Source organism: Thunnus thynnus, chromosome 10, assembly GCF_963924715.1.
Source record: "Thunnus thynnus chromosome 10, fThuThy2.1, whole genome shotgun sequence".
Classification (NCBI taxonomy): Eukaryota; Metazoa; Chordata; class Actinopteri; order Scombriformes; family Scombridae; genus Thunnus; species Thunnus thynnus.
Genome location: NC_089526.1, coordinates 30,914,864 through 30,941,200, shown reverse-complemented (window position 1 = coordinate 30,941,200; position 26,337 = coordinate 30,914,864). Strand labels below are relative to the sequence as shown.

Below are 26,337 nucleotides of genomic sequence, written 5' to 3'. Positions count from 1 at the left end.
TGACAGAGAGATGAAAAACAGGCAGGATCTGGAAGACGGGGACACAGTCAGTTTTTGGCTGAACATTGGTAATGGCAGATGGATTTTTTCTTTTTTTTTTTTTTGCTCACTTTTATCTTCTCTCTCTTTTCCCTCTTCCTTTCTCTTTTGACAGATATGTGTCACAAAGATGTCCACACGCAGCTGCCAGGGAACGGACTCGGTCATCAAGCCCCTGGACACCATCCCTGAGGACAAGAAGGTGAGAGTTCAGCGCACGCAGAGTGGCTTTGACCCGTTCGAGAAGCCCGCCAGCCAGGTGAAGAGGGTCCACTCTGAGAACAATGCCTGCATCAATGCCAAGAGCTCATCTGCCGGCAAAGAGTCGCCCAAATTACGCCGACACTCCAGCCCCAGTTCTGTAAGTACACCTTTCATACACATAGAGTCATTGTGTAATTACATTCTTTGACTGACTAGTAGTAATGATCAATAATCTGCTTGGCCTCTCATCCTTATCTTTATTTATTTGACATAATTTGCTTTAATAAAACATTACCCTAGTCAACCACCATAAAAACCCTACACCTGGTGATGAAGTCATTTGTCAATCAGTAGTCTGAAAATCTCCTAAAGACCATGATTAGAGGTCTCGGTGCCAAAATGAGCCTTTCTTGCCTCTGATTGGCTACCGCTTGCATCACCGGGGAACAGCTGCACACTTTGATTGTGGATTACATCTATTAAATGCTCAAATTCCACATAGACATCCAGGTTTATCATTTACTCAAAGCTGTCTAATCCTTGACTGCTTTTAGTAGAACTCGTTCACTGTGGTTTCTGGGTCAAGTCTGTGATAAAATACCACATTCTTCCTCCTATAAATGAAAAGTCACGATTATAAGCATTCAAATGCACCTTGCTCAAATCAGTACATTCAGGGGTTTTACTGCTACAACCTTACTTGGTCTGGTATGACATTACTGAGTCACTAACAAGAAGTAAACATACTGGACCTCACCAGTATGTTTCCTGCCTTTGGCTCAGTTCCACTTGCCTAATGGTTGCCTAATGATTATGTATTTAAAGGAATTTTTTAATATTATACAAAATGAACGTATTCGCTTTCTTTTAGCAAGTGAGATGAGAAGACCACTGTCATATCTGTGTGTTAAGTGCAGAGCTGGAGCCAGGAGATGATTAGCCAAGTGTAGCATAAAGACTGGAAGCAGGAGGAAACAGCTAGCCTGGCTCTGTCCAAAGTTTAAAAAACTGCCCACCGACACCTAAAGCTCACCTAATAACATGTTGTATCTTTGTTTTATTCATACACAAACAGAAACGTAAAAGTAAAAATGTTCAGTTATAGTGGGTGTTTTGCACTGTAACTCTTCCTTAATGAACAATATTCTATCTGTCAGTACTTTTGTGCATGTCTCCAGCTGTAGTCTCCATACAGGTACAATGGTACCAAACCTGTCAACCTAGACACAAGTCTTAGTTCAATAAGACTTCAGGAAGCTGCGCACAGTCAGTGTCTTCCTGTTGTTCACCAAGAGCATTGATGCTGATGATACAGTATTTGGGCAGTCACCTCTGGCTGGGTTGATTAACAGTGGGAGAGAAAACAGTCAACAGTTGTGCAAGTGTTGCTATGGCAACATAGCTTATTCTGAGGTAGGATAGGGCTAGAGGTGATATTTTTTTCTTTTGCTTGTGAGAGAAAACTCAGTTGCATGCTTATAGTTCATCATTTATTAATTATCATGTGTCTATATATTCATTTAAGTAGATGTACTTTCAGAATATGCGTGGTCACTGTAATTGTGAACCATCTTTCAGTGTAAATGTGTTGTGATCATCATATGCTTCAGAGAGACTGTGGTCCTTTGTTGAATGGATATATCACATGCAAGTGTGTTAACATTATGGCCTTTGACGATTTGAAAAGAGCCCAGGGTCTTCTGATGTGTTGTCATAGCAATATGTTTAAATAATCTTATAGGTTTTGCTCATTGGATGATGTGATGCTTGACCAATGGATAAGAGCTTCTTTTGTCTAATTTCTTATAAAAAAACACATCCTCAGACCCCAGACATGTCCATCATAGCACCAGCATGGTATGACTTTTGAAATGACTGTTTTTTTTCCTCATGTGTTTTATTTCGGCACCAAGCTCATTTTCTTTTCTTCATCTGACACAAATTTACTCGCCTGTTTTTCTCCACACAGTTAATTGAAGTCTGTTTACAAACAACATGATTTTCTTAATCATGCAAATGAGGTTTTCAGGTTTTATACATATGTGGTTATTTTTTTTAATTTGACTCCAAATATAAAATGCCTAATGAATGTGCACACAAATAAGATTTAATAAGTGTGATATGAGGCTTGACTGATTGCCTGCCAGCATCTCTGCAAGACACTAATGAATTGTTTCAGCCATGATTATGAAAATCTGTAAATTATCCCTTTCATGGTCTTTTTGTTTTGGCAACCCGACCAACCCAACTCTCTCATAAACATTTCACAGGCAAGCACTTGCATGGAAAACATATATGGAGGACTGTTCTTTGGCATTTAAGATAGAGAAAATAGGCTGATTCATAAGCAAAGACGCTGCACTCATGTCATGAGGGCAAGTTAGAAGAAATAAGCCACCAGAAAACACTATTCAACTGCAGCAGAAAATACTCTGTACTTCAGTTTAGCCTAATTCTAATGTCTACAATAAAACCAGCAAAGCATTGATTTGCAAGACTCAACCATTTATTATCTCAAGTCTTCTTCTTTGTGTCCTGTTACTTTTACATACTTGCATGAGACTCTTGAGGAGAACTTTTGGATTTAATAGTCCTGTGGGGCATTTTAATAAATCAGGGAGTGCACATTCAAAATATTTTAGTGCATAACTCATTGCTGAATCTTCAGTTTTAGATATTTGGTTCACTCCTGTCTGATACAGTTAAAAATAATTAACAGGAGCAACCAAAGCCTGCAGAAAACTTTGGTTATAGTGTCTTTATGGTTCCAGTGAGAGCTTTCCCTTAACTGTCAGGTTTTTCCAGCTTTATAAAATGCATCACCGTTAAAAATATAATTTGAAGTTCAATCTTAAACAGCTGTCTTCTTTAATAAAGACTTTAATAATGATGTTTTGAGCCTCTGCCAGTTAGCTTCAGTGCCCAAAAGCTACAGTTGAGTACTGCATGTGTGTGTTGCACATGTGTTTATGATTTCCTTTTGTGTGTGAGTATAAACAGACATCTGCAAGCCCACATCCTTTAATAGTTATGTGGAGAAAGTGCAGTGCCAACAATATAAAATCTTACATTTTAAGTTAGGTAATCCCTGAGGTGTGGGATTTATGAGATTTATCTCTATTATGGGTGCAGAATATCTCTCTCTCTCCCCCTCTCTCTCCATATATATATATATATATATATATATATATATTATAAAAATCCCCCTCTCACCCCCCTCCCATGGGTGGTGGTGGTGGTGTGTCTTCCTCAAGCTCGGGTCCTCTACCAGAGGCCTGGGAGTTTGAGGGTTCTGCGCAGTATCTTAGCTGTTCCTAGGACTGCACTCTTCTGGACAGAGATCTCAGATGTTGTACCTGGAATCTGCTGGAACCACTCTCCCAGTTTGTGGGTCACAGCCCCCAGTGCTCTGATTACCACTGGCACCACTGTTGCCTTTACTCCCCACATCTTTTCTAGCCCCTCTTTCAGCCCTCCGTATTTTTCAAGTTTCTCGTGTTCTTTCTCCCTGATGTTGCTGTCACTTGGGATTGCTACATCCATCACCACTGCCTTCTTCTTTTGTTTGTCGATCAACACGATGTCCGGTTGGTTAGCCATCACCAGTTTGTCAGTTTGGATCTGGAATTCTATTCCTCACATGATAAAATAAAAATAAAAAAATAAAATGTGAAGTTTTCTAATGATAAAACATTACTGTACACTGTATTGCTAATGATAACCCAAAAAAAATAGTCTACTGTATTTCTCTGCAGAAAATGTAGATTACACTTCACTGAGTGCTTGTTCATTCATTCATTCATTCAAATAAATGATGCAGTCTACTGAAGTCAGATTAAAGACTGTGTTTGTGGATGAAAAATGCATGAGAAGGGAGTCTCTTTGTAGTCCAATCTCAGCGTCACTGAGAGAGAGTCACGGCAGCTACATGAGTCTCTCTGAGAGGCTCCTCAGGCCACCAGTAGCAGAATATCTAGCTGTCCAACTCAGTTCTTTCACAGATAGAGTTTCACTTCCTGCTTGATCCCAGGGGGAAGTCTAATTTGTTTAGAGAAGCCCTCAGAAATGCTGAGCGTATTAATGCCTCTGAGGATGGCAAGATAACAACAGAGAGAAGATAAAGCCGTGAGGACAGTGCAGATGTAGGCTACAAAGATTATATCAAGGTTTAGGCATTCTGTAGAGGTGTCTGTGTGTGTAATAACTGTGTCCCATTTTCATACTTTATACTGATTCTTAGCAGGTTTTGAGTATGTAGTGGAAGTTTGACAAATAAAGTGTCAAAATGCATACTTAAAAAAGTTTTTTTTGTCATTTTTGAGCTGTTTGGAAGCATAAAGGTGTTTTTGTTTAATTTTTACTTAGTTAGGATGAGAAGATAACAGTGACTGTAGTGTGAAATATATGCTCTGAGTGAAAGAATAGCCTAATCTAATAATCTAACAAAGGCACACAGCAAATTGAATGTTCAAATACATCTTGGCTTCTCATAAAGACACATGTAACTAATATTAGCATTTTAACATCAGCGAGGAGTGACAAAAAAATAGGGTTGGGTACAACTCAATGCTAAACTTAGTCGCTAACATTAGTCAGGTAACATGCTACTAAACATTAGCTTATTGCATAACATTTTGTGTTTGTCACTGAAGTTACAGTATGGTTAGCTTCTTGTCCTTAGCAAGGAGTTAAGAAGTGCTCTAAATAATCTTTTAAATAATTCACATGTACTGTATCAGTTCTGAAGGCAGCAAGTTGTGTGTTTAGCACAGAGGAAGAAAATACACTAAAATCAAACACTGATAGACAGTCTAGCAAATGTTTCTGTTTTCAGTTTTATTCCGCAGGTCAAAATTTGTAATTCACACTTCAGCAGTTTAGCCTTGTATCTATTCAGCTAACATAGCCAAATATTTCTGTCACTACAAGAGATGATATTTAGCTCAGTTTTTAAATTGGCTGACACACATTACAGTAATGATTAGCTTAAGTAACACAGTCTTCCTCTTCCAAATGAAAAATTGAATTCATAAGCAATAATATGTACCCTGGCTTGATTCCATGCACTTTTATCGAAGTCTGTTTTTGCTGCTAAGTTGTATTTGGTCTGGTATGTAGCTTACAGCAGCTAATGTTAGCTAATGGTAGCAAATTTTACATCACTGTATAAAGGACATCACTGACATCACAACTCCTCTGTACTTGCACTACTACTGTTACATTACATTTTAGCATTTACTAATATCCTTAATTGTCACTTGTAGCCACGGTGAAAAACTCTGAGTCTGACCGAATCTTTTTAGATAAAGTTCTTAAGGTGAAAAGGGCAGCTAAAAGAGAGTGACACACTTGACACATGATGAGTCTAGACCCTTCTCATTAGTTTGCAGACTTCAACTCCCTAAAAGTGAAGTCTGCAGTTGGACCCTTGCCAGTGAGACATCTCATTAAAGATTTCAGAAAAAAAGTAAATCTTTGGAAAAACATTTTGCTGGCACTACAAAGTCACAGTGTGACTAATGTCCGTCAGACACATTCTGCATCTATTTTAGTACAAGAAAAAAAAGGACATTGATTTATATAACACTGTAAGTGCCAAAAATAGCATAGGGCTGTATAAAACCTCATTAATTTTTTGGTACCAGTGAAATTATATCTGTCCACCAACTATTCAAAACTGTCAAGTAACGAAAGTTGGCACTAAGAGTCTTAGTCTTGTTTGCTTAGTTTTTTGATCAGATAGTTCCAAATTTAAAGTAAAATTTTGCCAGTCTTAGACTCAAGACAATCTTCTTGTATGGCTGCTTGTGTTAAGACAACTTCTAACTTTTTAGGATGTTGGCTTGTTTATATTCCTTAAAAAATAAGGTTCCAAGAAAGTGTTGTTTTTGTATTGGCTCTGAAATTTATATCCACTCTAATATCAAAAAATGTCATATGATACGCAGCCATAATGATGATAAGCATCTGTGCACAGTTAGTATGTAGAACACAGCATGTGAAAGACTGTCAAGAACACGTATCACATCACATATCACGTCTCTTCCCTACACCTGAGTGTTTCTGAGTCAGCCCCCGATAAGTTGGAGTTTTAGAGTGAAAAATGTCTTAAAGTTCTGAGCTGATGATTAGATGCAAAAGTAGTCTGACAAAGAGACTGTGAAATTCTCTCTCCTCCTCCTCACTGACATTACACCTCCCCGGCGATGCAGCCGGGAGCCTCCAAGTTTTAATATCGCTCATAGACATGTAATGTCTTCTGTGAAGTCCTCTTGAGACTTTTCTTTTCTGGGTTACTGAATTCATCATTTTAATATTATAATTCATATCTCTTTCTTTTCCTCAGCCTACAAGCCCCAAGTTTGGAAAGGCCGATTCCTATGAAAAGCTGGAGAAATTGGGAGAGGGTTCATATGCCACAGTTTACAAAGGCAAAAGCAAGTAAGTAGTGCGTGCATGTCGAATCACTGTCTAATCCAGTCACTCCTCTTTATAGTTTGTAAGGGCCACTCATGCAGGCAGTGAATATTACATTTAATTATACAGTAGCAGTGCTGTGGCTGAATACATTAATTTCATGAAATAGCAATAACAGTTACAGAGTATGGTATTATGTAAATACGTTTTTTCACTGCAAATCCCACGCATGCAATGTCATTTCTATTATTTTAATCACTACAGGATGGATGTTTTTATTCACTGAATCCATAGTTATGGTCTACTTTTATAGTTTTGGGCTTTCCTCCCAGGTTTTGCTAATTAAATTCTAGAAAATGAAAGTTCACACACTGTAAATGTATGAAACTCTACAGACTAATCTCCTTAGTAATTATGTTCCTCTTCGCGTCGCTCCTTACTACAACAGCTTTGATTGGTGAGCTTCATTCAGTTGTAATCCTGTGGCCTTGTACCCGGGTCTCACTCCACTGCTGCTAAATTACATTTCATTGACTTAACAATCCTCGCTGTTCTCCGGCTTCACTGATTTTAATAGATTCTTTTTTCATGTCCAGAAAAAGTCGCAAGATTACCATACTTTGGTTGTCCTCTGCCTTGTTTCCAGGGTGAATGGGAAACTGGTGGCTCTGAAGGTGATTCGCTTGCAGGAGGAGGAGGGAACGCCCTTCACAGCCATAAGAGAAGGTAGGAGTTTCATGAGTGGAAAGGACTTAAAGTACAGATACTTTTATTTTGCTTAAACATTAGTGGAATACAAATGAGCTGACTGGAGTAAAAATCTGCTTTGTTGATCATTTCCATTATGAAATCAGCTATTTGGAAAGGTGTTTGGATCCCTTGTTCAATCACGGAAAAAACAACTTAACAATTACCACCACTGAGGCGTTCTAGACACCCTCAACCCCCCTCAAGCCCCTTAAGGCACCATTGGAACTGCTTGTCATATGGTCGCCTCCGCACCTTTTTGATGTCGGATTAGGGGGGTCTGTGTCTGACAGTTTCTGTAACTTTCCAAAACCGTCAATCCAACATTCACACCCACTTTACACAGAGATTAGCCAGCTGTATGGAGGTGTGAAAGTATCAAGGTTTGCGTTTCTCTCTCAAGTCCTCTTTTTTTTTCTTTTTCTTTTTCTTTACACAGCTATTACTGTCACTTTTCGTGTGAATAACAGGGTGCAACTCTATGAATGCCTTCCAGGAGACTCTATGACTGTTAGTTTTACACTTCGTCTTTGAGTTTGGTTGTTCAGAACAACTATAAACACTTCTTGATTTCCGATGTGGTCAGACAACACGTCAAAAAACTAGTTCTTTTCCAGCATCGACTTTTAACCTCACTGTTCTAGTTGTGCTTTCACACAGTCTGCAGCTGCCACATCACTTTTCACTGTTGTTCAGTCTCTGCAAAGTGCTCTTGTGACACTTGACATGTTCTCAGTCTGCATACTTGTCTGTACTGATGTTCTCATGGACTTGTCATCAGTCAGTACTGTTCCAGTTCAAAGTCTGTACAGTGCAAGAATTTGGAAGTGTTCTTCCAAATTGCTTATTTTATTGACAGTGCTTTGGTAACTGTTTTGTGTGTGAGTTTGGGGTAAACATACATCCCAGCATGCATTTCTGTCATCCAGCAGCAATGGCAGAGGACCTCAGACCTGAAATGATTACAATTTTCATGCCATTTGTTCGTTGTGCCACCAGATTCACTTTTGATATTTTTTCAGGTGAGAAATTAATTGTTTTGATAAGTTCAAAAATAATGCTTGTCTAAAAATGTGCCGCTTCATTTTTGTATCATACATACTTCTACCTCCTTATACATATCTTGGCACAGTTCAATAAAAAATATTAGATATATATAAATGAAAACAATCAAGCAGCAACAGACATTTAGCTGTAGCTTTAACTCAATATGTGCTCCATTACCTTACAGAGTTTTTCTAATGCATTTTCAGTGTTCAGTACATGTCCAATATTTAATGGATGATTGCAAATGAAGATAAATGATAAATATTTAAACAGGGCAAAAAATGTCCATCTCATCAAATCATTTTTTGTGTTAATGAACCCTAAAAAGAAAATCTACTGGTGCAGTGAGATTTTGTATGAGTATTGTCAGTATCTTGAAAACAGTGGTGGAAGAAGCACTCAGATCATTTACTTAAGTAAAAGTAGCAATATCTGTAAAATGTAAAAACACTCTATTACAAGAAGTAGTAAGTCCTGTATGAAAAATCCTACTTAAGTAAAAGATCAAAAGTATTATCAGCTAAATTTACTAAAAATATTAAAAGTAAAAGTACTTGTTTTACAGAAAATCCCCTGTGCCCGATATATTAAATACATTTAATGAAGTACATTAATAATACTGAAGCATCTGGAGATGGAGCTAATTTGAACTACATTATATACAGTTAGCTAGTTTAGGCCAGTGGTGCCCAACCTAGGGGTCGGGCCGCTCCACAGGGTCACCAGTTAAATCTGAGGGGTCATGAGATGATTAATGGGAGAGGAAAGAAGAAAAAACAAATCTGATACACAAATCTGTTCTCCTTTTGAATTTTGGAATTTTCTCTAATCTTTGATTTTTCTTGAAATATTGGTTCATTTGAACATTTATTGAAATGAAACCATGTGAGAAGTTTAGAGGGAAATCAGGGTTCCTACGCAGTATGGAAAAGTATGGAATTTGATTTTAGTAATTTCCAAAATTTTGTGTTTCCACTATTGCCCCTATACTGTTTTTTAAATATAAAAGTCAGAATTTCTAAAAAACAAATTGATCATACAAGCAGAGTGTTTTTCGTGGCACTTGGAGCAGGCAGCCAACGCAGCCAAAATGTTCACCACTTTGTGAGAGAGTGGGCCAGAGGGAGCTTGATGTCCTCGAATGCAAGGCAGTATGGTGTGCGACTGGACGCAGAGCTGCCTCTATGCCTGTATGCGGCAATATCTTTGTGTGCTGGTAGTTCATATCATTTGTCCAATTCCAGATATTATTTCATGATGTGGAACTCCCCCTGGTGGTCATTGTTAAGTTATATAAAGTCTGTTTCACCAGTTTCCATTTTAGTTGCTGCATAAGTGGAACTACTGAGCAGTTCAGCATTTTCTCTCAGTGAAGTTTTGAGAATATATGTCTGTGAGTAGGGATGCACAATATTGGATTTTTTGCTGATATCCGATATGTCGATATTTCCAACTCATTGTGGCCGATTGCCGATGCCGATACCGATACATGCAGATATTTTTTTCCAGCAGGACCCCTCGAACTGCAAACAACGTCAATTATGACTGTTTCTGTTATGAACTTTTGATCCATTGAGGTTTTATGTTTGTAAAACTTTCCTCGAGCCGAGAAAAGCCTTTTAAAAATCCGTGACATCATCACAATGTAAAGTCTATGGGCGGAGCGGAGGCTCGCGGGCGGGGCCAGCGGGGGAAACACTACTGCACATATTCAGTGGACCGCACCATGCGGAAGCAAACCCGGAGGTTAGAAACTTTTTTTGGCGTGGGTGTTTCCTCCGCAGGCTGCACTTCACTCCAGCTGCCCGTCAGACACGCTGCTTCTTCCCACCTTAACCTGAATAACATACCGGAGCTCGGTGCTCTGCTTGGATCCACATGGAGAGCTGGGGCTAACGTTAGCTGAGAGGCTAGCGGAGCGTTAGCCTCTGCTAGAAGAAGCAGATGGCCTGACGGGCAGCTGAGAGAAGTGGAGCCTGCGGAGGAAGCACCAGGACCGTCAGGGTGAAACAGTCCGTGGAGGGAAGCACAGTTATTCGGTGGAAGAGATGGCAACAAATCAGCCTCTCATAATCGGCAGAAAATGTTCATTTCGATATTTCATTTTAGAGCTTATATCGGCCGATACCGATGACTAATATCATGCATCCCTATCTGCGAGTATTACATAAGTTGATTTGTTGTATATTAATGATAGTTGGGTAACAAATGTATCACTTTTGAGTTGTTTCTGCAAAGATTTGAATTTGTTTGGCAGAGTTAGTGTCTTGCTTGTTCATGCTAGGCTGTTTAGCTAGCTAAGTAGTCTGGCTGGTTAGCTAGTTGTAGCTAGTTGCTATAGAAAAAATCCTGGAGAATGTATGATTTATATTTGTTAGTTATTTATCATTACACCATGGTCTGGGTGAATACTCTTTTCTGATTGGCTGGCAGGTGTGCATTAAAACCATTTAATGCACACGTAGTTCAGCTCAAGTTTAATCACCGTTCGAAATTCATCCACTACCCAACCTGTAACCATAGCAACATTAAAGAGCACAGCTGTCAAAGCTTACTCGTTATGATGTTTTGGAGAATGGGACACAGCAGAGGAAAAAGAAATGGAGAAGAAAAGAAATAAACAAAGCGAAAAACGACACAAGGAACTGACACCTGAAGAGCTTAAAATGATAGAGGAAGAGAAGGATGAGATTAATACAAAAAGGCAACAAAATGGGCAGTTAATACACTGAGAGACTCTCTCTACCAAAAACAAAGGAACACTGATTTGGAGACATACTCTGTGGTTATGCTTAATGACACCTTATGTGAATTTTATGCCTCGGTTCAGGCTGGCGGCGAGTACAGTGTGGCAAGTTGTCATGACAATGCTAAGCTCTTGCTTCAAAAAGGATATAATATAATATGGAGAACTAAGTGTTCGACATCTCCAACATCAGGGAGGCGGCAATAGTAGCCATATACAAGGACAAAAGCACTGTAGTCTTGTCACAGCATCCTCTGCACCCAAAAGTAAAAGGAAAAGTATGGAATTTTGAAATGGAAAATGTATAGGAACCCTGGAAAATGTCTCTTTGGTGGAACTGCTAACAACCCCTGGGCATCTGAAACATGACAAAGAGACACATACACACAGATTTTTTGTAAAGTGTCAAAAGACAAAAAGATTGGGAGCTACTGGTTTAATACTTAACAATGCAGTGTAATTTATTAGCTTAAAATTCTGTTATTTTATGTAAAATTTCAATCTGAAAAGTTTAAAGCAACTAAAGCTGTCAAATAAATGTAGTGGAGTAAAAAGTACAGTACTTGAGTAAATGTACTTAATGACTTTCCACCACTGCTTGAAATAAGAAAGAATAAGACAAACTGCTGCATGAGAATCAATAAAAAATACACTAATTGTAGAAAACTGAGTTGAGTTGTAATGAAAACAGTTTGAAACAATTTCACTGCTTTGGAAGACATTTTTCAGTTATTTACTATAACAACACTCAAAAATGACCTGATAAGAGGAATATTTTTGCAGTAATATACCTAATAACACATCTTAAATCACTGACCTTCAAAATACTTTGGCAGAAAAACATGTAGTGCCCACAGTGGACCAAACTGATACAGACCTTTGTATTTTTGCTCTCATATGTCTGACATCCCGTGACTTGCCAGTTGTCCTCTTGTATGTATAACAGCAGTACAGAGCATGCCCTGGCTTGGTTTCTCCTGTCAGTTGTGATAAAGCTCTTGAGTTTCCTGGCTGGACTTAAAGAAGAAACACTCACCTCCACAGGCACAACTGCCATTTGAATACAGATGAGAAAATGATTCTGCCTGTTTGATCTGATCCAGCACTGATGAAGTAAGAACCATCCAGGGATACACACACACACACACACACACACACACACACACACAGTCAAAAACTCTCCCTGTGAGCGACTCAGAAAGGCACTTTGAAATTGAACTAATTCAGCAATTACTGAGCAGGAAGCTCCCAGCACAGATATGTGAGCAGCATTACAGACTGCTGGTGAATAAAGTAATATATCCCGAGTAGAGGAGAGCTGAGTGTGTCTGTGTGTCCGCGCTGATTAAAGCTAGACACACTCATGCCCATTACCAGAAATGGTATGGGTGTATGTACAGTATGTGTGTGAGGGAGGGGGGTTGACAGGATCTTTGAGGTCTCTGACTGTAGTGCTAACCTCCTGCTTACTGAGAAGAGTCCTGCCTTTGATCTGCTCATCTCATTTTCTTTAACAACCTTTAGGTACTCATACAGGATGAATGTATTCATGAGGCTCCATCACTCGCCGACTCTCTTAGGGATCTGTCTGTCAAACTCCCCTGTGCCCTTGGAAAGAACTTTGTGTTTGTTAAATGAATCAGATTGGCAACCATTCTGAAAATCCCATTTCTGTCTCATAATAAAGACTGTACTTATTATGCCGCTCTCACATTCTGTCCTAATGAAACTATTCCTCTGTATTGCTTCTCTGTAGCCAGACCGGTTTGTCTGTCAGTTGTGTTTGCTTCTGTAATTGCCGGACGATGCTTTGCAGTCTGTTGCTAAAATATAATCATACCTCTAAAAATTACATGAAAGTTGTTTATTTCAGTCTAGTTGGTGGCTTCAGAGTCCGAAATATCCCCACTATGGGTAAGATGTGGTGGGATATGTCCAACAAATATCCCACAGCTGAAAAAGAAATGTTCATTAATGAAGTAACATGACGTTCCAAAATATTTATTAAGGCGACAGTGAAGCAGTGAGAAAAAATTTCAAGCATCTATTACTGATAATAATAGATTAATATTAAAAGCAAGGATTTTAAAACTTGTAGATGGGGTCGTTAAAGGTGCATTTTGCTTTTTATTATCGTCAAACCCCATTTTTTAATACTTTTTATGGCTGCTATTGTTTCATCAGTGTTTTATCATGAAGGAGGCTGTTCACTGAAAGATTGAGTTCCATTCTCTTTTCTTGATATGCGAGCCAGCACGTCACCAGAACGCATGTGCATCTTCACTCAGTTTTTTATTGTTCAATGTATGTATTCTATGTATTTACTCTACTTTAATACAGTGGCATTTAGCTGTGCCTTTCCTTATTAATAATATTATTACATTTGAATTCTGCATCATCAAAACTAGATAGAGAAAAGACAAAAAAAAAGAACAAAGAAAGGCAGCAGGTTGCCTAACAGGTATTGAAATGTCTCAACAACTATTGGATGGATTGCCATAAAATGTGATAGAGATGTTCACCTCAAGATGCCATGCCATGACGATGATGATGACGACGAATGATGATTGATTCAATTAATGATGATGATAACAAAGACTATCTTTGTAAAAAGCTGTCATTTTTTCCTGTTTGAAATACTTCAGTGCAGCTCCCCTGTACATTTTCTTGTGTAGATCTCCACCCAGCTTTCAAAGGTGTAGAATCTTCCCACACTAAACGGACCCCTGCGAATTCTCTGGACCTTGGGAGTGTAAACCTTTGCTGACTGCACAATCCACCACATTTCTTATATCTCCTTCTATTATTTGCACAACCCCCCCCCAACTGTCCACAAGGTGTGACTCAGATGAAGCGAATCATGTGAAACGCTTGCAAGTCTGTACCAGAATGTGCTGATCACACCCAACCTCCTCAGTAAAGACTCAGTAAGCTTCGCCAGTAAAGAAACAGGAGATTTGATCATCTCCCCAAGATATCATCTCTTTGCTCTCTCTGTTAACATGTCCATTACATCATAAATGTGTTGACAAATTAGTGTGAGAACTCGCAGCAGTAAATCCACCCTGTATTTTCTTTTTTCTGTTTTGATCTTTCGCTAATCCCCTGTATGTAGTGAGGCTTGTAAGAAGGCCCGTGTTGCATTATAATGATGCAGCTAATGAAGGCGTATATCATAACGATTCCTCTGGTATCTCAATATGTGTTTCACACTAACACTCCGTCTCCCGTCTCTCTGCAGCATCTCTTCTGAAAGGCCTGAAGCACGCCAACATCGTGCTCCTCCATGACATCATCCACACCAAGGAAACCCTGACTCTGGTCTTTGAATATGTGGTGAGTCCGCACACTGCCACACTGACATCACCCATTTGGACCCTCAAGAAGTCTGAAATTAGGTTGAGGATCTGTTTTTAGTGTTTGTTCAAATGGAAGTGAAACCACAGTTTTCTAATGGTAGCAGAGGTCAACACTCGTTGGTGTGTGTGTCTTTAGTTTTACTAGTTTGACCTCACCGTCTGGCTCCCTGATTGAGCTTCAGGTTTTAATACCCTGCCCACAGAAACATGAGCTGTGGATATTTTGATTGGCATACTCTTGTTTATGGGGCACTGTAAGAATGTTAATACAGGCTGGGCTTTTTCCACTCTTTGCTCGGTGCCATAGGATGGCAGCCAGAACCACCAGAGGCTGGTCTGTCTGTGCCCAGAACAGGAAGTCAGGCAGCCATTTTATTGCAAGGTCACCGTTTTAGTACATTTCCACATCTGTCCTGTCACATATTGTAGACACAAATGACAGGGTTTTCTATTAATGTACCTATTTATGACCCTTTGGAAAGCTTGGTACTCAAAATTACTATTGACCTCAATTTACAATACTGCAGACATCAGCTAGTATGATATGTGCGACTTGTACAAGATATATTTGAATTCATTTGCGTTGGATATTTTAAGCATATGTAGGAATATTTTTTTATTTTCTTATTTGCACAGTAAAAACGAAACAACATAAAACAACACAACAAAAGAGAAGAAACGAATTGTGCAGGTGAGATTTAGAAAACCCCTAGAGGCTTATGGGAGTAATCTCACCTCATTACACATTATGAATATTAGGCATTAATCCACATATTACCTCGTATAATGGGCTCCACCTCTGTAAGGGTAATCTTTAATGTCCGGAGGAAACATTAAACCCTGAATTCAATTCTCAATTTGATCAATTAATCAGTCTCATAACTGTGTTCTTTCTTTCAAAGCAGTGACCTCTGTTAACTGTGCTCAAAGAAATCACAACAACTTCTTAGGATAAATGAAGACATTTATTAATAGCTAAACATCTTGAGGATACATGATAGAATATAAGATAATTAAGACAAAGAATAATAAGGCCTTTAAATGATAATAGGAATAAAATAATAATGAAAATTGTTAAGAAATAGCGGCTCAAAGTGTGTGACTCAACGATAACATATTTTGACGGGGAATGCTAAGGGAAAGCTAACTCAGCTTCTCTAAAGAAATTATCTTTTTTAATTTGAACGATGAGCAAGCAGGCTGAGATCCAGTTTCAAGCGTCGCTTTCTTCTTCAGAGCGATATTTCAGTCTGAGTTGAGGATTCAGGCTTTGCTGGCTTCTTGTAATCTTAGTTTAATGCCAAATAAAGTTTAATCCGACTACACTCAAATCTTTATTCAGTAGCAGTGTAAACTTCAAAATGAAATACTATACATGGAAGCATGAGACTTAATGTTACAAATAAAATAAAAACAAATTGAACTTGTTTCAGTAAAAGGTTAAAATACATGCATACTTGGTGGAAAAACAAAGAAAAGAGACACCTTGATAGAAGAATAGTTTGGATTAAAATGGGCGGAGTTTTGGGTGTGTTTTCATGCCGAATTGTTGATGAATATTCTTTGTTTTAATTATTAAATTAAGTTTTAAATTTTTAAATTTTGAGTTTTAAAACGCAAAATTCACACTCATTCATTCTTTCAATACAACTACTTACCTTATTTTAAAAATATTATGACATAGTTACCATATAAACATTCATTAATTCTTGATATTAAAAAAAATCAATGTGAAGTTCTAATCTTATCATTAGAGGGCAGTATTGTCACATGTAGTAAAAATGTGATAAAATCAAAAATTAACATCTCCTGAATAGATTATCACACAGCTATTAGTTATACCATTCTTTATGTATTTCTATGACAAATAACATTACATGTTTCACATAATGATTAGACATTTCATTCATATGATATTCAGCTTTGGCTCAGAGGTTGAATGAATGTCCTCCAGGAATGTGAGTTAGAATAGAATAGACTCTGGTCTGTGTAGATAAGGAGAGGGGTTTTCTGTCCATGAGTGTTAAATTATCAGTCATTTCTCCTGGTTCAAATGACCCCAAAGGTCATTCATGCTTTTAGTTCAGGCCATAATTTAGTTGCTGGTCAGAAATGGTCTCTCAGGAGATCTGTTCAGTCTCCATTCTGTCACAGTGTTTAACTTTGGTCAGTGTCATCTTGTCAGATCCCACTTGGCAAAGAGGTCAGTCCGGGGGTCGAGGGGTGAGGCATTAAATCATGTCTCTGTGGAATTCATTCATGAAATTAAAGAGAGGTTTTTTTATCCCATGAAATTAAAGACAAGGCCCCAATGTGCCCCACAATATTTTAAACCTAAACTAAACTATAAAATGTTTTTTACTAAATCTAAAGGAACCGTATTAGTATAATCATTTATGTAATGTAGAGTTGGGTCCCTTAAGGTAAAGGTAAGGGTTAGGATCTAATTCCTATTTGGAAAAATACCTGTATTCACTAAGCTCTCATGATAACAAACCACTTATTAAATCTTCTATGTCTCAAACACTTTCACCAGTTGAAACCACCAGCTACTTATACCACATGTACATGATTAATATCAATTCTGTGAGTAATTTGACAAAGGCCATAATAATACTTTGGCAGTTGACTTTTCTTGGTTGAAGATTGTTTGTGAGAGAAAAGAAACATTACTCTAACATTTATGTTGCACTGTCAGTGACCGCCACTGGACTGAATGCTCTTTTTAGTCCAACATGGCTGACAGAGCGGAGTCGTCTCCACTGAAACAAAAGAAAAGTGATTTGGATTCAATAAGAAAATTTGATACTGGACTCCAACTCTGATGTCAAATGTTGATTTAAAAAAACAAATATATGCAGATATATTGTTAGCTGATGTTTTTTTAAACTCTTGTTCAGTATCTGCCCCCAAAATTCTTAGCTAACTAAACTAAAAGCAAGCAGTCTAAGAGCTCTGATGATCTGGAGTCTTCAGTGTTCTCCACTGGTCTTGCCTCCCACCTCCTCCCAAAACAGTGGTGAGCAGGAAGCCCAAATGGCTTCTTCACTGATCCCAGAAGAACAGAAACATTTGGTGACAATCTCTAAATTCATTTTTTTTATCCGAAGTGTGTTGTTGTAACACTAGAAACTAGTCCACAGTGTTCTAACAAGAGAAAAATGGTGCAGAACTTTGCAAATGAAACAACTCTTTAAAGTGTTGCTACTGTGAAAACTGCTTGCGAAGAGAGTCTGTGCAGATACTGTCCAAACCTGCTGTCTGCAACAAATCCACACTGACACTCCTCTCTTTGTAGACAAATGACAACAGCACATATCATAGGAAATAGAAATATATTATAGATAGTCAGTATTAGATCATCAGGGCTAATTGTGGAAGATTGGAATCATTATTACAATATTTATTTAATAGTGTTTTTTGTATAAAAAGACAATGAATGACAATATAGTAAAACACAGTTGTAATAATATAAAATATGTCTTCATAGAAGAAGTAACAATTGTGAACAAATACTATATGTGTGATGTATTAAATGGATTGATATGTCCTCATATCTGCTTACAACTATATTACTGTGTTGTAAACATGTATTAAATATTTATATACTGGTTATAAATAATAAATTGGAGGCTTTTTCGTGTTATCCTTTATGTTAACTCCCTTATTTTGCATTTAAAAACAGCGTGTAAACACTTAATTAATGGTTTATAATACAGCAAATATACACAGACATTTGAAGTATTTTGAATATATTTCTCAACAGTTATAACCTCCTCTTACGAAGCATCTATCAGTGGTGTATTACATAGCTGTCATAATATATGATGTATGATTACATACATGAATAAATCATAGAGTGTGTTGTAAAGTATTATTAGCAGTTTATACAACTGTACAAGTTATTCCCAGGTGGGTTTAATCGATGGATAAATGATGACATATATGTTATATATATATTTTTTATCAAACATTCATTATCTTTTCATATACAGATATGAATGCTTCTTATGAAAAGTTGACAAAGTTGTTAATGAAATGTCCATATATCTGCTGACAGCTACATTACACTGTTATAACTATGTATTAATTGTTCAAATACTGCTTTTTGTTAAATGTGCATAGAGCTGATTTCACCCTAACATCACAGGACTAGTTGAGTCCAAGTCCTCTGTTATCTCGGCTCATTGACAACCACTTTTGATGGTCACATTTCTATTCAGGTCAGTGTTTGATCCTGAAGTGCTGAGTGAGGCCGAATCTCTGAACAAGAACACTCTTACTCAGCTTATCATCCCCGCTGCATCTGATAGGACTGAAAATAGTGTGATGCCCCCTGTTGGTAGATACAAGACATGTCAAAGGTTCTGCTTTGAAAGGAGATTTGATTTGATTTGAGACACAAGTGGAGCTCAGCGGGCTGTTTAGAAAAAGAGAGCAGGGATCCGTTTGGCTTTTGAGTTTAAACGGGGAGGTCAGGGAAGTTTTCTCATCAAATCCTCCCTGATTATCTCTGACTTACTGCCTGTGTGCTTTAAGCTTGTTAGATAAGTCAGCAAGGTGTGGGAAAGCTATAACATGGATATTTATTGAACACAAGCGTTTGAACTTAATGAAAACTTGTCCTTCTCCTGAATAAGCCGGTGGCTAGTGGTTATTTATCAGGCTGAAATGGTGAACTCAAAGCTGGACTAGCTGGCTAAATACGCCGGTTTCATGACGATCTATCATCTATAATCAGCCATGCTTGTTTGACATACAGGCGGCTTTTCAACCAGAAAAATTAGCTCAATGTTCTGTTCTCAAAGCTAATGATGATTGACACGGAGAGGGCGAGATACATGTGTAGATGGGACATAGAAACAATGACAATGTATTACTGAGAGATAGAGGAGACAATAAAAAAAAGCAAGCAGATGGAAGCAGAGATGGAGAGCAAGCTTTGAGTAAGATAGACAGGCATGTCCATGTTGGAGCATCTTTCTGAATTATTCAGCAGAGGAGGCACCGCTGGTGTGGGAAGCCGTGGGAGATTGTAAATATCAGTGTGATTTCAGAGCCACTGCCTCCTCCATCTTCAATCTGCTAACAAAACACAGAGGTGAAGGGCAGACCGGCACAACACTGCATACATGTCATATGAGTCAGTAGATACAGGCTCGCTGACAGAAAACAAATCCTGCTAGAAATAACTCTTCACCTCACGTCTCACATGATAAAATCTACTATAAAATAACCATAATTTCTCCTCCAGACATCAGGGAGGCAATGCACCAGATCAACAGCAGTTGATTTTTGTATTCAGAGATTTCTACTAACATAAAAAATATGTTCTGCCTCTTTATATATATGCAAATATATATAATATATAGAAATTTTCCTGCTGGACACGAGTTGTTTCTTCCTTCACTGTTAAATCCATTCTCAGTGTTTGTGCACCGGAGGCTTCAAGTTTCCACATCACACTTGTGTAGGTTGCATTCTGGACCACGATTGGCTCCAAACAGATGAAGCAGATGAATGTGGAAACAAACTCTCGCACATACATCATACTGCACAGCAAGGCGGGAGGGAGACTTTAAATGTTCAAACATATCCATAACTTTGCACGTGTTTTAAGCCTTTTATATTAAGATTGTGTTGTTGTGCTTTTATTTTACAGCATACAGACCTGTGTCAGTACATGGACAAACACCCCGGGGGTCTCCATCCGGACAATGTGAAGGTATTGTATGAACAGTATAATTGTAACAAGAGATTTAGTAGAATGATCACATTGTCTTATGAAAAACAGGAGAGATTTCACCACCAGCAGCAGCAGATCAGGTGGATGGAACAAAATAAGAAACTGGCAGCAGTGTAACCTTGAAACCACAAATAAAGTTGCAGTGTTGCAAATTATTAAGTAAAAGAAAAGGAATTTAAATGTGCTTTGCTATTTGTGAAATATTGTGTAGTTTTACCTCTTAAGGACATGGTTGGTGTCTTTAGTCATGAGGATGCCCCATATACAACCTCTAATCAAACACTTTATTCAATCAATAAACAATAAGGTGACTTAAATACTTGTCTGTCTCATTTAAACTAGAAATGCAGATGTAAATGTAACAAACAATGCTTAACACAAGCCTGTATGGTATGTGAAAGCAACACTACTAATAGATGTTATACTGGCAAAACAAACAAATTACAAGTATGATAGGAAATACAGCAAAGTGTAACAGGGACAAATGGCGCGGCCACAACCACTCCGTCACAGTATGTCATTTCTTAATTGGTCTAGTTACCATATTCAAATTCCATGTGCATGAAAATAACAAGCCAAAATGTGAATGTTGGGTTTTTATTATGCCTAATATATTTCTAAAAGGCAGCAGGAGACATATTATATAAACACCACCGCAACATAACTGGCCATTACTGCCAGCCAAGAGTTTATCCCCAAGTTAAAGTCATCTTGAGGTTCATAGAACAGCCATTTCAGCAGAGTTGTTTCTGTAAAAATTTAGTTCACCATGAAATATTTTATTTTCAGCAGCTTTTTTGGGGTAGATGCCTCTGTTTCTTTGGGTTTTCAATAGGTCTGTTTTCCAGATTGCACTGTTTGAGAAATGACCATAATGTCACACCAAAGCAATAGTCTGGTCATTTTGAATCTAAATGAAAAAGACATTATGGAACAGAACATATGCTAATAGTCAGAGTCTGGCTACATGAAGACTAAACTTTTAGTAACCTATATTTAAACCTAACTAAACCATAATTAAATAATTTCAGCTGCCTTACCTCAACCTCAACCACATCTCAAACCATGAAGAATCATTGTGATTATTTTACCATTGCTATTTTCCTAATGCTAACTTGATGTCTCATCATCTCATGTTGGTAAAGCAGTAAACATAAATGAACAGGTTGAAAGAAATGATGGAGTGAATGAGGCCATGTGGGGGGGGGGGGGGTTGTTAAGAGGTTGTGAGGATGTTCCGTCATGCTGGAAGGTGACAGTTCAGGGTACATCTGTTATGTAACATCCCGTACCTTTTGCTACCGAGGATTTACATAAGTAATACGTATTTTTCCCGCTGACAGCAGCCTCATTGGGATTCACATGAATAATTTAGGATTATTCCGAGAGAGCGGAGTGAGGTGTTGCTTGGCTCCTGCTGACTTTGTTACTTATTGGTGAGACGCCTGAGTTGTGATTTCTAATCTGTTGATAGGGCTTGTGTGGTTTTTGTTCCTGTGCAGTCGAGTGACAGAAGCTGTACTAGAGCTTCCCAGCATGAATACAATGATTGTAATAACCCACCACAATGAGAATGGCCCTTCCTTTCTTTTTGTGGGGCATAATTAACCAAAAATATTGGAACTTTTAGTTATCTCTATAAATTGTGCACGTTGAGAAATGTTCTTCCTGAGTGCCAACAGAATCAAACTAAGATGTACTGTAGTATCCTTACACTGCAAATGACATCACATATGCTCAGATGTCAATGCTGGGTTTAGTCAAGCTGACTGTAATTTAGTTATTTACAGTTTCTCACCTCTGTTCTTGATCATGCATATTACCAGTCCAGTGAAGTGGATATGTGTGAGAGAAGATGAGTATCATCAGAGTGGTCACCAGAGTTATGATTTTTAAGCTACATTAGTGGCGTAGCTTTAACAATGGCTCTGATCTGTCAGTAAGTCCACCATTTTGGTCCAGACTAAAATATCTGAACATATATTGGATGGATTGTCATGATATTTGGTGCAGATATTCATAGCCTCAAGGGAGATGTATCCTAATGACTTGTTGACTTTTCATCCGGTGCTACCAGCAGGTTGACATTTTTGGTTCAGACTGAAATCAGCAACTTGCGTGGATTGCCATGACATTTTGTTCAATATTCATGCTCCCCACAGTCTGAATTGCTCCCACCCTGACTTTCACCCCTTCACCATCAGCAGGTCAGAATTTGTACAGTACTTTTATGACCAAATACCTGCAAAACTAATTATCGGTCCCAGCAGTGCTAATTGACATATGTTAGCATGCTAACATGCTAAACTAAGATGGTGACCGTGGTAAACCTCAGCATGTTAGCATTGTCATTGTGAGTATGTCTGCTAGCCGACGTTACCATTTAGCTCAAATTCCCAATGTGCCTCGCATGAATAAAGAGTCTTGAGGTGTGTTAGACAGGATGGAAGATCATTTGCATCTCTCCTGTCAGAGAAAGAGTCCACTTTTGTAACAATATTACATACTCCACTAATATCCCAATGTAGCCTGTAAGAGCTGAGTACTCTGTGTGTAGAGCTAATGTAATGGCAGTGCTGGTTAAATAGGCTGGTGAATGAAGGAAAGAGCAGACATCAGGGAGGAGGTCTAATGATCTGGCAGCTGACAGGAAAATAAGCCCAGTATAACGTTCACCAAGAGACTGATGTGTGCGTTTTAGATGGAGGACCATCTCACGCATTAGTATTGAAATCTGTTACGGTGCATCTACACAGGAGGCGTTGTTCAGTTTTTCAGTCCATCTGCATGCAAATCACAGAACAGATCCGCTTCTATTTTAATCAGGACAGCTGTCTACACAGGCTGCATATCGGCTCACATTTCACCTGTGCTATCCATGCGAAATCACAACCTGAAGTGTGTTTTTATGCTTCAGGTCTATTTTTTTGTATTTGTTAATACAATGAATGTGTGTCGGGCTCTTAACACTGCCACAATATGGGTGCCTGAACGCATGCATAGGCACTGACATAGGACTGAAGCTGCTTTTCCCACACAGCCTGTGTGGAAACTGTGTGACTCTGATTGACTCACCACTCCCAAACTCTCTGAAACCATTTTTTTTTCTCCCAGATTTAATTATGATGGTTGGTGCATGATAATCCAATTTATTTCCTCTATAATGTTCATAGATCAGTTACATTTGTTATGTCCAGGAGACAGTTTTTACCCATCATGATGCAAATGGCAACAAATGCACTATTGACTTCTGTTTGAGTAATGTTTGCTGAAAACTACAGTGACCATCTGTTTTTGGAAATTTCATTTTGAAAAATGAACTATATTTGTGAACAGCTATTAGAGTTGTACGTCTTCATTAGGAATCAGCAGGCTTGGTGTTGAGGACAAAGACAGGTTAGGGAAGTCAGAAAGTGTTGAGAGACAAAGTAACACATTGTTGTTTTTGGTCTTTTCATGGGATTCATTGAGAATTAGAAAAATATAGAATAATGCCAGCCTTATCCATTAAATGTGATTACCTCCTTTTGACTGCATTGTACTTAATCAATATTGTGTTTACTTAATGACATAACACAGTGGCTCCCAACGGGGGGTACGTGTACCCCTAGAGGTAATTGAGCTGCTTGCAGGGGGTACACGGAAATATTAGGGATTACACTTTATTTCCAAAATGATAAGACAATATTCTAGGTCATTTCTAAAGCGGTACGTGCATTCACGGATGGATGGATTTACTTTTACGTCTGTGGTGAAGTACTGACAAATAATCTAATAAAGACAGGCCATCTACAGTGAAACCAGAGCACCAAACACTCCTTGGTAAAACTGTGGACTTTTTCAGTTGAAAACTGTCAGGATTCAAGTCAAGTCAGACTACACTGAAGAAAGCGACAAGCGTGTCAAGCAAAGCACTGGAGGCGTCTTATGCTGTGTCGCTACTTGTGGCAAAGTCAAAGAAGCCTCACTCTATCATCGAGAGATCTCATTCTCCCTGCAGTAGTTTTGGCTGAAACTATGATTGACAAGAAAGCGGCCGACACAGTAAAGACAGCTCCATTATCAAACGACACAGCGTCCCGTCGGATGGATGATATGTCCGTTAATATTGTTCGACAAGTGGAGGATAAAATGAAGCGAGCGGGTCAGTTCACTTTGCAGTTGGATGAAATGACAGATGTTAGTAGAGAGGCTCAGCTCCTGGCTTTTGTGTGTTTATAAAGACAGTGTCAAAAATAAATGAGCATATTTTGTTTTTGCAAGAAGCTCAAGCTTCAGGTTATAGACAGCTTTTTAAAAGACAAAAATCTGGAGTGGAAATCCTGCAGTCACATTTGTACAGATGGCGTAGCAGCAATGACGGGGGAAACACTACTGAGACTGTTTGAACTTCACACTGAAGTATTTGTTTTCCTGAAAGGGCACTTGCACTCCCTTGCGGCAGTGTTTGAGGATGCAGAGTGGATTGCGCACTTTGATTACAGTTAATTAGAATGAAAATAGTGGAAATCAATTTCCCTGTAATAGTAATTACATAGTTCTCTCCAGAAACTTTCCTGTTAATTTACAGTGTCATATCAGTCCCTTTATAGAAAGTTATATGAAACCCTGGGACCAAGTTTATGGGAGTTTAAGTCACGTTGAAGTCAGCAATGAACCAATTTTGACCTGAACACGAGGACCATAAAGAGGGTTAATTTCTCCTATTAGTGTGTTTTATGACTGACTGTGAGGACCGTGCAGTCACTCAACCATCCTCTTATTTACTAATCAGCAACATAAAAGCTTTTAGTGTCTCCACTGGTGCTAGATCAAATTAACATTTAGAGACACACTCAGACGCTCACTGCTAATGTAATTATTGGTCAAGAACCAGAGATCATTGTGTGTGTGTGTGTGTGTGTGTGTGTGTGTGGGGGGGGGGGGGGGGGGGGGGGGGGTCTGTGTATGTGTGTGTGTGTGTGTTTGTTCCTTTAAATTTGAAAATGTACTGAAGTTTCCATTTAAACTAAATGATCCAAAGCCAAATCTATTGGAAACTGTCTTGTTTCACAGCACCATTAACTTTTCTTGCCCCATGTACTTGACTACAGTTTGTTAGCATCGCCGCTGTAATTTAACACAAGTGAGTATGACCTCATCCAGGCTGCTGCTGAAGTGCTCTTCTTATTAGATTATATACAGTCAGCTGAAGGGCCGTGTCTCAGTGACATCTCCACAGATCAATGGGAAACTGACACCCACTGCAAAACACGTCGACAAGCCAAATAACAGCTAGCGTTTGCTTTTGCAATTGCATTACAAGGGAAGCTACTGATTGCACATTAGTCATCAGTATCCTGTCAGTAGCAAGGACTAGTGATCACAGCAAGCATCTGACACATGGTGATGTGAAAAGAGCCAGAAAAGCTTTCAGCAGTAACATTTTATTTATGGATCAGTATTTTCTTAATACTTTGCTTGTAATTTCCTAGAAAGAAATATGTAATTTTGTAGTAATTATGGGTGAAATACAAGCAAAGTTCACACTTACTGTAGTTAGAATTGAGTTAGTTGCATTGACTTCAGCAATGCTCAATTTAAACACAAGTCAATGTCACTCATCACTTATTAGTCACACTTAGGACTACTATATTTCCAGTAGTGAGCATGTTTGAAGTTGTAGGGAGCCCTCTCATTTGAAAACAACATTTTAACACCAAATACATCATCAGTGGTCAACAAATGTGTTTAAGAAACTCAGTCCTCTTATGCCAAAACTTAGAGGTCACATCCAAGTCATAAACCCTGCTGTGTATCATTCACTTGTATGTGCTGTGTTCAGTCAGTCCTCCTCAAATTAGCAAATTATAACATGACCAAGTTATTTTACCAGGCGTTTGTGTTCATGTGATTACCAGCCTCTGTTAATATGTTGATAGAAGCGCGGAGGAGTGCAAGCTAGCATAACTGTTAACCCATACAATTCTAATACAGAACTGTCAATAGAGAATAGAGTTCCAACAATCATGTTACCTAATGTTCTCTGGATA

General features: G+C 38.4%; 1 protein-coding gene across 3 annotated transcripts in view; it reads left to right on the top strand.

The window, feature by feature from the left end:
• The window catches only part of cdk14 (cyclin dependent kinase 14), a 205,651-nt gene that overhangs the window by 64,036 nt on the left and 115,278 nt on the right, over positions 1 to 26,337 (top strand). For all 3 annotated transcript variants that reach the window (XM_067602483.1, XM_067602485.1, XM_067602484.1), the window contains 5 exons: positions 155 to 400; positions 6,590 to 6,684; positions 7,307 to 7,386; positions 14,442 to 14,536; positions 20,222 to 20,284. In XM_067602483.1, the coding sequence (XP_067458584.1) occupies positions 155 to 400; positions 6,590 to 6,684; positions 7,307 to 7,386; positions 14,442 to 14,536; positions 20,222 to 20,284 (579 nt within the window). The remainder of the gene's footprint in view (positions 1 to 154; positions 401 to 6,589; positions 6,685 to 7,306; positions 7,387 to 14,441; positions 14,537 to 20,221; positions 20,285 to 26,337) is intronic.